The sequence below is a fragment of the Biomphalaria glabrata genome, chromosome 10 (assembly GCF_947242115.1).
Source record: "Biomphalaria glabrata chromosome 10, xgBioGlab47.1, whole genome shotgun sequence".
NCBI classification, from domain to species: domain Eukaryota; kingdom Metazoa; phylum Mollusca; class Gastropoda; family Planorbidae; genus Biomphalaria; species Biomphalaria glabrata.
In genome coordinates this window covers 33714058-33731555 of record NC_074720.1, presented here as the reverse complement: position 1 = coordinate 33731555, position 17498 = coordinate 33714058, and the positions used below count along the sequence as shown (strand labels likewise).

The window sequence follows — 17498 nt, the reverse complement described above, 5'->3', positions numbered from 1 at the left end:
TTGCTGGGGGGCACCTCCTTTAATCTCACCAAAGATGATCGCTTTTGGCATGCTGTCGTCCACCATGTGGGATAATTGTCGGACCCAATACGGCTGTTGAATGATTATTAGTGCTTCTCTACAGTCCTCACAAGTCTCCAGCAGAAAATGTTTTGTTTTTTTTTCAATTCCTGCCAACGAATGCCCATTAATTCGTCGAAGTTTTAGATACCTTCAATAGCGCATCCAGGTCTCAGAGCCAGCAAAAGTGCAATGAGCACACTGCTTTTTAAACATTGATTTTTGTTAAGGGAGATATTCCGCCCTATTGTCAGTTGGAGGTACCCATAAGCGCAGTGACCTTTTTTGAGAGCCAAAAGAAAATCCCGTCTTGAAGAGAGGAGGGAAAGACGAAAAAGAAAACTGAAATAGACCACAATGCGGACAAAGGCTTTATCTACATCTGATGTGAAAAAATTTGCATGTTAAAACTGTGTTTGTAAAGCAATGTGAAACACTGGACTCATCCTTATCTTCGGAATCGAATTATATTATATCTAGACTATTACGTGTCGAGTAAATTTACTTTACTATCCTTTTCAATAACTTTGCAGTTATAGTTGTTAAGCCAGTAGGTCTGAAAAAAACACAACAACATTGAACATTTTTGTTTATAATTTTATTTAAAAATATTAAATTATTAATTTTTAAAATTGTCACAATTATGGAAAAAAATAATAATGGGAAAAAATGTGTACACCAAAAAGTCTACCAGACAGTTTAAAAAGAAGTTGTTTTATTTATTACTATTTTAAAATTATTTCGATTCGTTAGATTACCATTTACAAAATGTATCGATACCCACTGTTGGTATTCGTACTTCATTAAAATTATTGCATGTCATCGGGTATTCCTTATTTAATTAAAATAATTAGCATATTGACTTTTTCTCAATAAATCCATCTATTTTGTTCAAATTAAAAAAAAACAAAAGAAACATTAAATATAACTTTAAAAAAAAAACTTTTTTAAAAATTTATTTTCGGGAATTTCAGCGAATTGTTTTTCGATTCGTTTAATATGTTACTTTAAAAAAAAATATAAAAAAAATTACACGTCATAGTATCTAAGCAACCAATCAAAATTCAGCCTTTCTTGTCAAGATCAATGTACATTCTAATTTTACTGTTTTAACTGTCAGATTGTCTGCACAGATTTTCTTTCTTATTTCAATGTAAGTCTATAGTATTTAGTAAATTATAATTTAACAATCTATATAAAAACACGTTTCATACTAATTTCTTTATAAAATGATAACTGTATTTAAATCCAAAGTGTACATTACTGAACACAGATTACTTTACGGGTGCAGCATTATTATATGACAAAGTACTGATTCGTTGTGTGTAGTGTATTTAAACCACATTTAGTCATTACTGTTTATAAGGCCTCAATTCCGTATTACTGAATACAAATTGCATTCTCATCCTTTTTAAACGTAAATATACGTTTCCTATTAACTTTTTGTATCTAATATAGCTGACAATGTAAAGAAATATATATATATATATATATATATATATATATATATATATATATATATACTAGCTAAATACTTCCCCACGGCCAGCGGGCCTTAGATGCGGTATTACTGATATAGTGTTTTGAATTTGGACCTACGTTAAACATTGCAAATGTTCCCTTCACATTTCGATTTAGCCACAATAATAAAAAACATAATATGAAAATAGGTCTATCCAACATATCCATGTGAGTAAATATAAATACTATGAAAATATTATGAAAACTTGTTTACCCGATTTGTTAAAAAGTTTCATCTTCAATAGAGATAAATGTAAGTATTTTCTTGTAGTTTTAGAGCCTCCGTTCGTGAGGTTACATTAAAAATATACTACTTTAAAACATACATACGGTGTGGTGTCTGTCATAATCTTAGGAACGTTTATGCCAAGTCTCATCAAGATTAGTCAAATGGTTTTGAATTCTATGCGGGACATACATACAAACATACCTACATACGTACATACATACATACATACATACTTACGCCTTATATTCTGCATTTTGTTTATTGTGGGTGACATTTTAATACTATACCATCACTTGCCCCAGGGGGTTTTGAATTTAAAACCCCTACCAGAGGTTTTCGCAGTTAAATAAATCCCTTTCTTCTAAAAAAAAAAAAGCAAATGACAATCCTCAAAATCCAAGACCACAGTTAAGGAAGATTTTGATTTTATAACCCCCTATTCAATATAAAAAAATCAAATTACAAACTCAAAATTCTGTGAGCCAAAGGGTTTTGAGTTTAACTTCCCTTCTTCAGTAGGGTTTGAAGCTAAAAAATACCTCTTCAATATAAAAAAAGCGTAGGTAAATGGGTTTCGACTCAGTTTTGAGTTTAAACCCCCCATTCAGCGGGGTTTGAAGCTAAAAATACTTCTTTAATATGAAAAAAAAGTAAATTATGCACTTAAAATGTTATGAGCGTAGCTAAATGGGTTTTGACTCAGTTTTGAGTTTAAACCCCTTTCAGAGGTTTTAAGGTAAAAAATACCTCTTTAATATTAAAAACAAAGCCAATTATACACTCAAAATTCTATGAGTGTAGTCAAAAGGGGGTTTTGAGTTTAAACTCCCCTCCAGTGGAGTTTGAAGTTAAAAAATAACTCTTCAATATAAAAAAGGCAAAATACGCACTCAAAATGCTATGAGAGTTGCCAAAAGGGGTTTTAAGTTTAAACCCCCTTTCAGCGGCGTTTGATGCTAAAAAAATACCACTTTAATATAAAAAAAGAAAATTACACACTAAAATTAGCCAAGCCAATTGGTGGTTTCGAGTTTAAACCCCTCTCCTACAGATTGCTTTCTAAAACCCCTTCAGATAGTTTTGAGTTTAAAATCCCCCTACAGAGCGTTGTGAGGTGGAAAACCTTTATCTTCAATATTATTCTAAAGTAAAGCAAACTACAGTTACCAAATTCTATGACCGTAGCTAAATGGATTTTTGAATTAAAAAACAGAAAGAACTCCAGATATTTTTTAGTTTAAAATCCACAGCAGATGATTTTAACGATAAAACTTCCCTTTTCGATATATAATCTAAAGCAAACTACAGTCACCTAATTCTAAGAGCGTATTCAAGAGAGGTTACACATTTCTACCAGTGGTGGGGCTCCATTAATAAAGTGCATTAAATAGTCATCTGCCGAAATTGAAAAACACAACATGTGGCTCAACAAAGATAAGTAAGACAGGTTTTAGGAGTCAGTTATAGAGATCAAGGAAATTGTATGCCGAATTGGGTTGTGACAGAGCTTCGCATGAAGGTTGCGGGACATGTTTTCCGACAAAATGAGTTACGCATACTAAGGGGTGCGATGACATCCTAGTACAACTTGGCGCCAGTAAGGATGTAAGAATAGCATTTCAGGTTTTTGAAATAAAACTTATTAATAGCAGGAAAATTTACTGTAGATACCTCAGAATATTCATTTTTTTGGCTTTCAATACCAGAAATACTGCTTGGCGGCGGGGCTTCGCCGCCCCGCACTGGGGCTTTAAGCGCTCCCCCAGACCCCCTTGCTGGCAATGGCGGAGAGTCTACAATTTTTCCACTAACTCCAAGAAGAAACATTCTAGGGCATAGTAAACAAATATCCCCCAACCCCCCCCCCCCCCCCGCCCCCCGATTAAAATCCTGGCTACGCCCATGCTGTTGTCTCTATATCATTTATGTATTGTTTTTAAAGATATGACTATTGTAAAAAAAAAAAAAAAAAAAAAAACAGTACATTTTCTGTACCTTATTAGATAGTACACTAGTTCCATTTAGATCCAGATTTTTATAAATATACCTCTAGTCTCTAGATAATTATCATTGTTTATTTTCATTTTATTACCATTCTGTTTAGTTTCAGTATTTGAAAAGAATTTACCGATTCTTGTAAATTTTAATGACCACTGAACAATGACTGTGACATAAATATTTTCACATTAAATTAGTTTTTGGGAGGGGAGGCGTTTTTTTTTTAAATTACTAAAAAGTTCATTGTAATTCTGTAATGTAATCAATATTATGGATACTATTGGATCATCAGATTAAAATCAATCTAGATAGTGCTCATAGCGACATTGAACATAAACATTTCATCTGGAGATAAAGAGCTTCAACGGTTTGTCGCAGTTTTTTTCAGAAACCTTTAAACTTCCTGAAATAAGGTACCTTAAGATTAATTTGAGGAAAAAAAAGATATCGGCTAGATGATTCAGTCCTGAACATTTTTCTTGATTCACATATTTCTGACCATTGCGGTAAGGGTGGCTACAGGACCGGATTTAAGTATGTGGAGGCCCGGGGAAGAGTTTTAGTGGAGGCCTTTACACTTGATCGAAAGCTTTAATAAAATCCACTTAATTATAACAATACTAATATTAGGTGAGTTACAATAGCTGTTTAGGAGTCGTTACTTATCCAAGTAACCATGGTGTAGAGAAAGTATTCACAGAAGTTTTTCAGCACTTTGATTGTAAAGCTGATGGGACATAGACAAAAATGTTTGCTTTGAATAGAACAGTATAAGAACCATCTGAAACCATTGTCACAAAGAATATTTGAAGAAAATTCCTACCTGGAGTTTCACTTATATATTAGTACTAATGAAAATCTACTACAAATAGCCAATTCCTTCGACAGATTTTGGATGAATGCAACATTTTATCGTATGTTGAAAATTTTAAATTATATTCTTAAAGTGTTTACAGTTTACTTTGTCTTTGTTTTGTTGTCCTTTGTAAGGCCTTGTCCTCCTTTTTATCATCATTTGAGTGCATAGGTGTCAGTGGAAACAGATCTAGAGATTGGTTAGAACCGCCTGAGTTGTAGAGGGGATCAGTGTCATTGTGGTCAGCAGGTGAGAAGCAGCGTAGGTTGTCTCGTCTGAACAAAGTCTTGTGAGGCATCTGTGTATAGGTTCGTCTCTGTCAGTGGAAGACATTCCAGTTAGCTTATATAGATTATCTTTCTTGAGACATTTATATCTGTGTAATCATTTTTCATTAGTTGTCAACAAAATAAACATCATTCATCTCTTCACTTTGATCCTTCGCTGATTGTTTGCCCTAAATTCGTCACAGTATACAATTGTTTTAAATGTTAGAATCCATAAGATTCTTACCTATGTTTACTTTAACTGACACTCGACTTTATGTTAATTTGTTAATGTATTAAAATAAATTATGTATGCCCACAATGTCTTTATATATATATATATATATGCCCCAAGACTATTGTTGGATCAAAACTCGGACTTAACGATGCAAACGATAATTTTGCCAAATCTATGTGAGAGATGGTTGAATAGTCAAGGCAAACATTTTCAAGGTGTAAACGGTAAGTTTTTTTGTTTTAGAGATGTATGAAAGTAAATTAATGGTAAAACATATAATATGTATATATGTTGCGAATTCAACAAGAGATTAATTAAAATTAATGTCTGTCTAGTGTATTGTAACTTAGGATAATTTTCTAAAGCATTATGTAATTATAATGCTCATACGATCAGTTTTGCTTCTGTGAATTTTATTTGATTTTGTTTTTGTTTTCGTAAATATTTTCAGATATTTAAGTTATTAACGAACGAACTAGTGAAAACACGTCTGATAACCTAATACAGAAACTTTGTTGGGCCTACTAAGGAATGATGAATATCAAACATGAATAAAATAAGGGCTTTAATTGATGGAATTATATTTCTAATACTCTCAGTTGCCGTGGACGAAAAAATAAGAACATTTAACTAGTTATTATTTTTCGGGTGCTTAGGACAACTAAGGAGCTTTCACGACCGAAACCGCAGCAGTTTAATTTACTAAAAATGATTTTTTATTCGAATTTCTTATACAACGGTAGATAAAAAAAAAGAAGATGATTACGTCCTACAAGTCATGCATCTAATAATGTATACAAACTAATACCCAAAATTCTGCTAAGTCACTGGTTTTCCTGGCTAGCCCAGGCAACCCTTCATGCTCTAATAGTACTAGGGAAGAAGGAGTATTTGTACAAATTTGTCTTAGCATATGGGACGAGGAATGGGCCTTTATCTTTGTGTCTTTGTCAATGAAAGGTTGAATGGCGTAAGGTTGCAGAATGCGAATGTCGTGTAATACTGAGTTCTTGCTTCCTGAGGTACTCTTGACACGTGACAAGACAAATAGTACAAACTGACCTACGTCCGTTTCAGCAGACAAACATGAAGTTTATTTTACTATAATAATAACAATACACTGCACTCCTTGTTAGTGCTACAAGTCAAGAAATAATAAACAATCCTGTCCGCATAACAGCGGTATCAAAAGTATCCAATACGTTAACAACAAATCACGTCCGTATCTCAGCGGGCAACACTGTGTAGAAATATAGATCAACTAATACATGTCTCAAAAGACCACTGGCAACAACTGCCCACAAGTTACTTTCTAACTGAAATTACTACAGACTTTTCTAAGTCGCTACTGTCCATCCCGGACCAAAATATACTTGACCACTCGGTCTAAAGAATAACACTTGACTTCTAACTTGACTTCACTTGTCTGCTTTACTTGACTGACTGACCTCTAAGTCTAACTTTATTCATTCTACTTCCTGTTTTCTACATCAGGAATTCCACGTGTCTTTTAAACTCTTAACATGACGTGAACTTTAGATCATGCAATGTCAACTAAGACTGTGACAGTCTTTCTGAGTATTTTATTAGATTTTGTTTTTGTATTTGAAGATTATGGTTCAGTGTTTTATGTATAATTGCTACTTTACTTTTGATTTTTCAGTTCTGAAGGCTTTCTAAATTTAGTGATTTTACTAAAGGTGTTACTCTAGTCCAGGGATCTTCAACCTTTTTTGGCCTACCGCCCCCTTTTCGAATTTTTTCTTTAAAAAAATCCGCCAGCGCCCCCCTCTAAGAAAAACAGTTATAAAGAAGCGTGAGAAGGCAAATTTGAACAAAATATCATCTATCTATTAATTTGTATGCTGTCAATAACACTTATCCAGCTTTGGAGACGACCGCATGCCAATGGCGATTGTTGTGAACTCCTTGGCCTATGACTGACGAGCTTTAAGGAGGACTGAGTTACATAGGTGCCCCCCTACCCCGTGAGCGCTATAAAGATTTATTCAGGCATTCAGGCGCCATTTCGCTCTCACTGGCATAGAGGAAAGTAACTGGCAGCATTCTCTGGCAGCAGATAGCCCCTGAGAGAAACAGTTCGAGAGCTCTTACAAAAACTGCGGGACAAACATTTGATACTCAAAAAAGAAAAGCCAGCATACAACGGCTTTGTCTGCATAAAAATTCGGGAAAATATGTAGGTCGCAGTTGGGTTTGCGTAGTTATGTGAAACAGTGGACTCAGCCGTAATCTTCAATAACAGCCAATATTACCATTATGCAAAAATTTTGTCAAATAATTTGCAGTGATTACACACAAAAATTAATTGTAAAGACTTTCTTTCCAATCCTAAGAAAAGTCTCCGTTTAAATTTTTGAATATTAGGGCCTACTGTTTTTAGGTTTAATTGTAAATTTAGTTTTATATTTTAATATAAATATTATTATTGCAGAATTCACTACAAAATGAAATTAAGCTAATGGGAACCTTGTGTCCCCTGCGGTCTGACAATATTAGAAATTCCCAGCTTTAATTTAGCCAAAGCAAGGCGAAGGTCTCCTCTAGTCGCTACATCCTGTCTATTTCTTTGCTTACTCATTAACTTTGTTATGCACTAAATCTAGGTTAACCATGTTTACTGAAAAGCTAAAACATAATTCCAATTTCGACCACAATTTTGGAATTTTACTGAAACATTTCAATGCAGCCACATCTCTGTTGTGCCTCCATGGGCGTAGCTAGGAATTTCCATCGTTTGGGGTCCAGGGGGCTTGACATCTTTGGGGGCCGCTGCATTTTGCGTAATATTTAATTTAATTAATTAAAAAAGCACTAATTTGGGCCCCTCCCTTAAATGGGGGCCCGTGGGATTTTCAATTTTCCCTTACCCCCACCCTAGCTAAGCCACTGTGTGCCTCCTATGTTTACATTCTTTTTACTGAAGACATTGTTTTGTAAATCTATTTTTTCATGCAACTCAATTTGAACGTCAGTAACAGATGTTTAATAATTTTCATTTATATTTTTTTTTCTAAATTTTAGAAGCGAATCTTAATTTCTTCATAGAGCATTGTTATGGGAATTGCATAGATATCGGTGTCCTTGGGCAGTAATTCATTTGTTAACAAACAAATTATGTGAGATTGTAAAACTCTTTAAAATAGATTTAATATCTCGATAAAAGAAGAAAATGATATTAATAAAAGTCAATTTCTTTCCTAGCAGTCAGAGGTTGGTTTCATTCACTTGTGTGAAATGCCTACCATGTAAAACAATTTTTTTAGCCTGCTTTAAGTCATTGCCAAACGTTGAATCTTTCCGTTTCTCAAAAAAAAAAATTATTATTTAAAAGCTTAAAAAAACGAGCCATAACAATTAACAAACCCCTTTCGAAATCTAGCGAAATTCATTTTACAACAAGAGTCTAACACCTTTTTTATCATTTGTTTCATAAAACTGTTGAAAGATGAGATTATTTTCGGCATGGGTTTGTATTTTATTTACAGTTTTATAATTAGATTCAAATAAAAATGAAATTGCGGGCTAAACTTTTCTTGTGTATCATAACTCACAATGTGAATAGTGAATAGATTTGTTCTTTATTCTATATTACCTATGAAGTCATTGTAGCGTCCAACCACTGATGGTTTCCTATATGTCCTCATAAGCTACATAGCTAGACAATTTTGAAATAATATTTCAATTCTAACAGAAAAAAAAGTCTTCTTGTGTTACATATGTTTTAAAATAAATTTAGTTTTAATCAATTTTTCAATATTATACGAATTTTTAAAAAACTATGCATTTTTCTAAGAAGCCATTAAAACATATCCTGCTTTGCCGTTTTTTGTTTTTAATATTGTTTAAATTGTAGATTTTTATAATTGTTCATGAATATTCTTAAATTATTTTTGGATATCGCTATATGTTCGTGAAGCCGACTTGGTTTCATAACCTCATCTGAAAATGCCATCAAAGTAGAACTTACTTTTTTTCTAGTGACAATTCACTAAATCTCAAGGAAATATTAGCCTACATGACATACCAGTGAGTTTTCGTAATAAGTTTTTATCAATGTTTTTTGTTTTTAAAAAGTTAAATTATTCTATTAAATGTTACCTTCAATGTTTTTTGCAATTAACATTTACATTTCAATATATTAACATATGTAGATAAAATAAACTATAATCTAAAAGGCGTATTACCTACTTTGTTGATCAAATCTTAAACGTTTATACGCGAAAGATTCAAGGACAATAGATACTCTCCAATCATAGCAAAAGAGTAAGAATTTAAAAATAGAAAATGGGATTCCCGAACTCAATTTCTAACGCTGTTTATGTTCTTAAATTAGAAACAAGTTAACTATAATTTGTCTATATTTAGTTTCCCAGCTTTAATGTTGAACAATTTTAAAATTTGTTTTGTTTCAGAGCACCTTAAGTTTCTTCTTTATGCCCAGCGCCCCCTTACAGCCCCATTTTGTGCCCAGCGCCCCCCTGCCGCCCCTTTGGCTCTCAGCGCCCCCCAAAATCTCGAAAACGCCCCCAAGGGGGCGATATCGCCCCTGTTGAAGACCACTGCTCTAGTCAAATGTGAATATTCTTTTGTTATGAATCTCACTGCTTTATTTTGTGTCTGTCGTCTGTTCCAGTTTCTTATTGTTTTCTTGAGTTAAGGGGTCCCAAACAGATGATGCATATTCTATTATTGATCTAACCAACGTTAAATTACATTTTAGTTTTATGTTCTTATTTGATTTATAGAAATTTCTTTTAATAAACCCTAATGTTTGATAGTTTCATCAATATGGAGATTCCATGTAAGTTTTTCATTTATTATAACACCTATGTATGTTGCGTTTTTAGTCTGTGTTACTGGTTTACCATGATTTCGACCTAATTTCGACCCAATAAAGATCTAGAAAAGTAGTCTTTGGCACCTGAAGTACTATTTTATTACGTCTATCGTCTGTTGAAAGGAACGTCTGTAATTTATAATAAAAGATCTAGATGGATGTATATTATAGATCTAAAACTAAAAAAAACAACCAAAATTTTTCACAGTAAATAATAATAATAATAAGGCTTATCTTCTAGTCCGAAGATTAGTGAGGAATGCAGTATTTCCTGTGGCTGCCCAGCCCCAGCTTTGACCTACATATTTAGTCACATCCATGGCAAGCATAACCATTGTCCCAGTTGGTCGATTTAGATTTTCTTTTCGCCGACTGCATTTGTCCTCAGCAGCAGATTTTCTTTTTGTCTCAAATGTGTATCCCGCGGCCTTCGTGAGTGACCTCCAGCTGTCTCGTTCTGAGGCCGCATGCAACCAGGTGATATCTTCTATGTCAGCCAAGGAAAGTTGATGCCTAACCTGGTCTTTGAAGCGTTTCCGTGGGACGCCTCTGTTACGACGACCACCTTTTAGCTCACCAAAAAAGACTGCCTTTGGCATACGTTCGTCCCCATACGGAATACGTGCCCTACCCAGCGTAACTGTCGGACCTTAAGAATCCCCTCTATACTGTTTATACCGGCGTTTGCAAAGACATCGCTGTTTGTAGTGCGGTCTTGCCACTGTATGTCCATGATGGAAAGCAAGCAAGAAAATCTTAGTTCTTTTCTGTATAATGTTCATGTCTCAGAGCCATATATAAGGGAAAAAACCTCTGCCTGGTAGACATTGATTTTTGTAGGCTGGCGGAGCGATTTGTTTCGCCAAACTCTTGCCTGAAGGCGTCCAAAAGCGCTACTGGCACTGGCCAGACGGTTATGAACTTCCCTTGAAAGTAAAGCGTCATTTGACAATATACTACCTAGATATGTGAAGTGGTCTACCACGTTAAGGGGCTGCCCGTTTACGGTGATTCTTGGGGCTGAGAATGTTTTATTGAGTGACTTCTGGAACATGACTTCTGTTTTCCCGAGGTTTATAGAAAGACCGAATGCGTATGCAAATTCGTTTACCGCGTTCTGGAGGTCATGTTCATTGTGAGCTAACAGGGCGCAATCATGGTCATAGAAAAGCTTATGACCATCTCCTTTGTTTTTGTATGAGATAGTAGACGTCGAAGATTGAACACATTGCTGTCAGAACGAAACCAGATGTAGATGCCTTCGTGCAATCGCTGCCTCATTTGTTCCAGCTTTACGCCAAAGAAGACAACGAATTGAGTAGGAGCAAGTACACAGCCCTGCTTCACTCCATTTTCTATTGGGACGTGATTAGAAAGGGCACCATTGTGTCTGATATGGCCTTTTTGTCCCACGTGAAACTGCTTAAGAATGGATAGGAATGTAGGTGGGCATCCCAGCCTAGCCAAAATCCTCCACAAACCATCGCGACTGACCGTGTCGAAGCCATGGTAAGGTCCACAAAGGCAGTGAATAGGTTTAAGTTCTGCTTTTTGCATTTTTCTTGTAATTGTCACAGAACAAATATCATGTCAGATGTATCTCTACCGTCTCTGATCCACCGTAATCTGAGGAAATTGAGGCAGCAATATCTAAACTAAAAAAACACAAGGCACCTGGCTCTGATGGACTTCCCGCTGAAATATTTTAAATGAGTGGTGTCGCTCTAACCGAGAGGCTAACAGACTTTTTCGCTCTATGCTGTAAGAAATGCGTGGTCCTACCTGAACTTCGAGATTCCGTAATCATATCCCTATACAAAAGGGTGACAAGTCTAACTGTTCCAACTATTGAGGCATTACACTTCTGTCAGTAGCAGGAAAGATCTTTGCTCGAGTGTAGCTCAACCGACTAACCCACTCCTTAGTGAACGAGGTCATCTGAAAGCCAATGTGGTTTCACAGTAAATATGAGGTACATTAATGTAGATCTAAACTTTGTTTTATTATAGAGCTAGTGTACAAGATTGTACTTCGGTTTTTAAGAACTTTACTTTTTGTCCGTAGTTGACTAAAAAATTTGTATCACTGGTTTAGCTAGATCGGCAGAGCCTCTGACTTTAAATCCGAGTGTCTGGGGTTCAAGTCCAACAATTGCGCGAGTTTGTTTTTTTATATTTACTACAAATAGCGTTTCTCACAGCACAATTAAAATTATAATAATTCGATCTACATAAAAGTTGGAACGGTATTATAACCTCGATCCTTAGTTGATTTTTGATTAAACAATTGATAGCATTTCTAAAGAATACGCACATTGTATGTTGGACTATTTTTGAAGGCGAAGATTGTGTGTGTGTTTGTGTGTGTGTATGTGTGTGTGGGGGGTAAAATAAGGGATATTGTTTATCAAATTCTCTGGCAAAAATAAGTGTTTGGGAGAGATACCGTTACAAAGCGGTCCGTGCCAACTAGAAGTAACAGACTAAAATGTAAGTCTTTAAAGAACGGGTCGAAAAAAATGGCTATCTGGTCGTGCGCTGGACTGTCGTTCGGACATTGACAGTCCCTAGTTCATACCCTGCCCGCTGTCATCCCCCTTCGTCCTGCGGGAGGATTGGACTAGGAAGTAAATTATCTTCAACTCTGAAGGAACATCCGAAACATGTAAAACATTTTACAAACATTTTAAAAATGGGGGTGGGGATGGGGGTTACAGGGCAGTTTTATTGAAAGTGCAAAAAATATGTATGTATGTAATTAATTATTATCTTCTTTTTTTTTAGTCTCAAAGTTACATCTTTCATGCAAAGACTTGGAATGGATGACTTTATTAAAAAAACATGAACAGCTAGACATGTCGAGAACAGTAATATGTTTTATTATTATATTATATTTTAAAAAAATTATAATGAATGTTTGGCCGATTGACTCGCTATACAAAAGAGCTCGAGTTTAAACCCCCGACTCAAGCAGAACTGTGTTAGCTGAGTGCCACTTGTCCACTGGATTTCATGGATTCCTTAGTCGGAAATTGGGAGGGGATTTTGAAAAGATCTGATTTGGTTTGTTTAACCAACGATCAAGAGAAATATGTCCTAGTGGTTGGGCAAAATGTTATTAATAAAATAAGGAGTAGGAGGTGTTTAGCTCTCCTTTTTTCTCCAAATAAGCAAACTCTTTGTCAGGTTACCTGTGCAGCTTTAATTAGGATTTACTACCAAGTAAATAAACTTAGTTCCCTCGTAAAGTGTTACCTCTAGAGAGTGCCCACGTCCATCGTATCTGACTTGTTGTGACCTGTCTATCAATGAACTCAATGGGATAGACTAAACAAATAAAAGGGGTGGGAGTTGTTAATCTCTACCTCTGGAGATATTAGACAGCTAAACAGACGTCTGTTCAGCATCGCGTTGTCAAGGAATATAACATCTTAACATGTTAACTAAACCACTCAAGGGTCATGACTAAATGAAAAAAATGTGCCAGCAATTTCTTATCTGTATGTAACGCATATTTATTATGTAAAAATTCATTTATATTTATATTAACACGCAATGTCTTTATAATAAAACATGTTTGGGGTATATTCATATAGGTTCTATTATTAAGCACATTGTTATGTTTTAAATATAAACGTCAATACATTCCATAATAGATATTAATGGAACGAGGTCCACTTTATGCATATTAAATAGGTGCAAGGTTTAATTCCTTTCGGCCAAGTATCCTGCAGTGATATTTGGCCTGTGCCGAATATGACCGAAGGGTCAAAAAAGGTGAATATTCGACGAGCCGGAGCCGGAGCTACTATCCGGTGCAGATGCTGATGTATACCAGTTAAAATGTATTAAATTATAATGAATAAATGTATATTGATTAATATAAGGCAAATTGTCATTCAGGTGAACATCATTTTTCAACCTCGTCACCAAAACGCTTTTTATGATCTGCGTGCGTCTCAAGACTTCGCAGCCAAAAGGAAAGTGACTTTATTGCAGCTGTTGGTCAAAGGGTTAAGAAACGCAAATACATCTTTCGACATGCCAGGTAGCAGGATCATTTGTCGCTTTAAAAGATTGTTTAATAGAGTTACACAGACAAACAGATTGAAAGTTTAGTTCTGTGAATTTTTGATAGGTAATAATTGAATTACGATTACAAATGTAGTTCAAAAAATAATCAGTAATAATTTTCCCCTAATTACATGTAATAAACTAATCAATAATGCCACAACTATGTCACGGAGACCATATCCAGCTCTAGATGCGGTACTATATGGCCCCTTAAAATCTCTGCCTACTATGCATTATAAAGCTGAAGCGGCTTCTTTCTGTTGAACTAGACCTTTCGCTATAGACAGTCTCTTCGTCAACCTGCAACGTCGCAAAATGTGTGCAGACCAACGGCTCTGCGCCACGTTATACAGACCTGCTCAGTGTTCAAGCCTTTTATAAAAATCGGTTTCACTTGAATTCGACGATTTTTATTTTTGTCGGTGATGCGACCTGTAAAACGGGTTAAAGTAATTTTTAATTTCATTAAACTTTATTCCGAGAATTTACAGAGCTAAATGCAATGATCTAAAAATTTACTAAATTATCTCTTCTTTTACAAGATATAGCCTCCCCCTTACATTTTAATTTTACTAGTAATGGTAAAAATAAAGAACATGTTTTTTTTTAATGAAAAATGGGCTTACATGCCAAAAGTCAAAAAAAAAACCCGGTAATTTTGAGAAGATCAAGAATAGTAATTAATTAAGTTTGTATCCTACAACATATCAAGAAATCGGATTTTAATTATCTCTTCTAGTTTTTCAGATTACTTAACAATTACTTTAATTAATGGAAACAAATTTTTTTAACAATGAGCCATTAAAAGTTGTTCTCTTATCTCCTTGTATACTTTATTTCTTAATACCATTGCACCAACGTGTGACCTCATATATTTCTTTATACACCTCTTTAAACCAGTTAGATACAGATTCTGTGTCATATTTTTTACGGTTTTTACCTCTAAAAGCACTATTATTAGTAAACATTATATGTCTTTAATGTAATGATTAAAAATGGTTAATTTTAAGAATTATTTATACTATATTTAATTTAGAAGAAAAACTTGTCTTTTTGAAGACAAAAAATAGGCGATTCAAATTTCAGAACGTTGTAAAAACATTTTTTTTTCAATATCTTTTTTTCGACCTAAATGTGATGGAGGGAAAGACAGTCCACACAAAATAGTAATAGTAGCTGCCTTTTTCCCTTTTTAAGGCCGCTAAAAATTTATATTATAGGTACACCAAACAAAGAGCTACTGATATGCCATAATAGTCAACTTCCCGCTGAGGCGAAAGCTATATTTGGGAACTATTTATGGATAGATCCTGGAAAGGATGTACATTTTGAACGTCTTCCTAAACAGGCGTTTAATAGTCTTGAAAATAAGGGAATCATTCGCGATTCAGCTACAATTAAAATGTTTGAGAATCAGTATATAGGTAAGTGACAATTTAAAGATACGATTGGGAAAGTTTTTAATATTCGACAATTTTTTTTAAAAGAATATTGTACTTTTGTCTTCATCAACATGTTAAAAGAAAGTATTATTAAAACAGACTTTTGCTACTAAACTGTTTGCGTCTGACCTGCAGTACAATGTATATCTTATCTATTTATGACATTCTAAAAATGTGGTTCTTGAATCTGTCCCTTGACTTTCGTCATAGGGGTGCTGAGACAGTTCACGTAACCAAATCCCTCCACTTTTCACAGTCAGCAGATGTTCTTAGCAGGATATCAAGAGACAGGCCGGTCCACTCTTTTACGTAGTCCAGGCAGCTTTCTTTGGACTGACATTTATTTATCCTCCCTCCACTGTTCCTTGAAGAATAATGTTTTAACAATGGGTCATATTTTACGGAACTAACTCAACTTTCATCTTTTTACAGTATGAGGAGTTCTTCCTTTTTTTGCAGCTCTTTCTGGCTCTGTATCAGTGCTTGTTTGAATCATTGATACTATGTGGATGAATCTTTAAACTATAATAGATGTTATACTTGGGATATCTTGGATTTAATGATTGAACTATTTCAAATGGAATGATTGGCAACAATCAAATTAAATGAAAAGATTATAGTTCGAGAACAATAAATGAGCCACTGTTTGACTTTGCTATGGTTTGCTTTAGTTTATATTTAAGAATGTGTTTTAAAAATATCTTAATTTGAACTTAATTGGTTTCTTTCAGGACAGTTTCATTGTACAGCTACTTTAAGAGGTGATGTAGCTTTCGACGGTTATTGGGATTCCATAAATATTGGGCAAATAGTACGAGATTTGAAAGTTACGAACCAGATGCGTTTGGAGGCTATAGACGTTTTTTATAAAAAAAACGATTACGGTTTTAATGTACCTGATGGTATTGAATGGAGAATGTCTGGTAACTGTGAACTGACATGGATTTCAAACATGGAGATAATGTCGAACGATGCAACATAGAATTCACAAATAAAATTATTAAGTAAAAAAACTTTCTTAACTAAATGTATAAGCTTATAAGTTTTAACGTATGTTGTAATAAATTATTTGTCTAAACATTCATGTAAATGTAATTAAAATGTAAATAATATTTTGATTTAATATTAAGATGGATCTCCTATATGATGACCCCCCCCCCTTTATTTGCTATTGACATATGTCGCATACCACTGCATCAATTAAAATATTTTGCTCTCTGATGTGTCTGACTAAAGTTAATAAAATATGTTCTAAAAATATGAATACCTTAACCTTTTTTGTTTCTTTTGTTTCATTACCGCGCGCTGTGAAAACTGGCACACAAATTGCAGAGAACAACAGAACAACGCTGGCAGAATAAAAGCTTTAACGAAAACAAAAAGCAACGCCGATGACACTAGCTCAGGCAGGAATAATCTTACCAGTGTGTAGCAGAACTTTCCGGGTTTACATAGGTCTCGTCAGACACTTGAGGAGGCACAAAACCCCAGTGAAAAGCCCTCAACCCACTAGGTGGCAAGAGTCTTCCAATCGAACCACAATGGGCGAACAATATATATATATATATATATATATATATATATATATATATGAGAGAGAGAGAGAGAGAGAGAGAGAGAGAGATACATAGCTCAATAGAATCATTAGTATACATAAAATTTTTCCCAGTTGACTTAATCCCTGTTAATTAATCCACTGGTCATTTAATCCCTTTTCATGTAATCTTTTTTCTCCTTCCCCCAATTTCCTGGTTACTTTATCATCTATTCTTTTTATCCCTGGAGGAATTGTGAAGATATAAAATGAAGATATAAAATGAAGATATAAAATGAAGATATAAAATGAAGATTTAAATCTGTGAAATCCCCGTTATTTAATTAAAAAAACAACTCTTATTATGCGTTATTCATTTTGTCGGAGAACATGTCCCGGAAACCACATGCGACGCTGTCT

At 34.5% G+C, this 17498-nt stretch overlaps 1 protein-coding gene across 6 annotated transcripts; it reads left to right on the top strand.

The window, feature by feature from the left end:
• The first annotated feature begins 1058 nt into the window (after positions 1-1058).
• LOC106076754 (uncharacterized) lies at positions 1059-16808 on the top strand. Of its 6 annotated transcripts, none has more exons than XR_008780049.1 (7): positions 1060-1213; positions 4829-4913; positions 5286-5392; positions 12813-12895; positions 13932-14166; positions 15323-15526; positions 16276-16808. XR_008780049.1 is itself a non-coding variant. In XM_056043401.1 (7 exons), exons 3-7 carry the CDS (start codon positions 5317-5319, stop codon positions 16524-16526), a joined length of 759 nt encoding a protein of 252 aa, XP_055899376.1. In that variant the 5' UTR covers positions 1062-1213; positions 4829-4913; positions 5286-5316; the 3' UTR covers positions 16527-16808. The 6 variants fall into 6 exon arrangements, 5 of the variants coding, with proteins under 5 accessions (XP_055899379.1, XP_055899376.1, XP_055899380.1 ...); XM_056043401.1 differs by having other exon boundaries at positions 1062-1213; positions 13932-14076; XM_056043405.1 differs by having other exon boundaries at positions 1062-1213; positions 4829-4972; positions 13932-14076.
• Positions 16809-17498: the final 690 nt, after the last annotated feature.

Excerpts from the sequence above, each read along its gene's own strand:
- LOC106076754 (XM_056043404.1), top strand. The coding sequence starts at position 5,317 with ATGCAAACGATAATTTTGCCAAATCTATGTGAGAGATGGTTGAATAGT. Across the intron at positions 5,393-12,812 it reads ACATTTTCAAGGTGTAAACG|TCTCAAAGTTACATCTTTCA; the intron begins GTAAGTTTTTTT and ends CTTTTTTTTTAG. Across the intron at positions 12,896-13,931 it reads AGCTAGACATGTCGAGAACA|GTGAACATCATTTTTCAACC; the intron begins GTAATATGTTTT and ends ATTGTCATTCAG.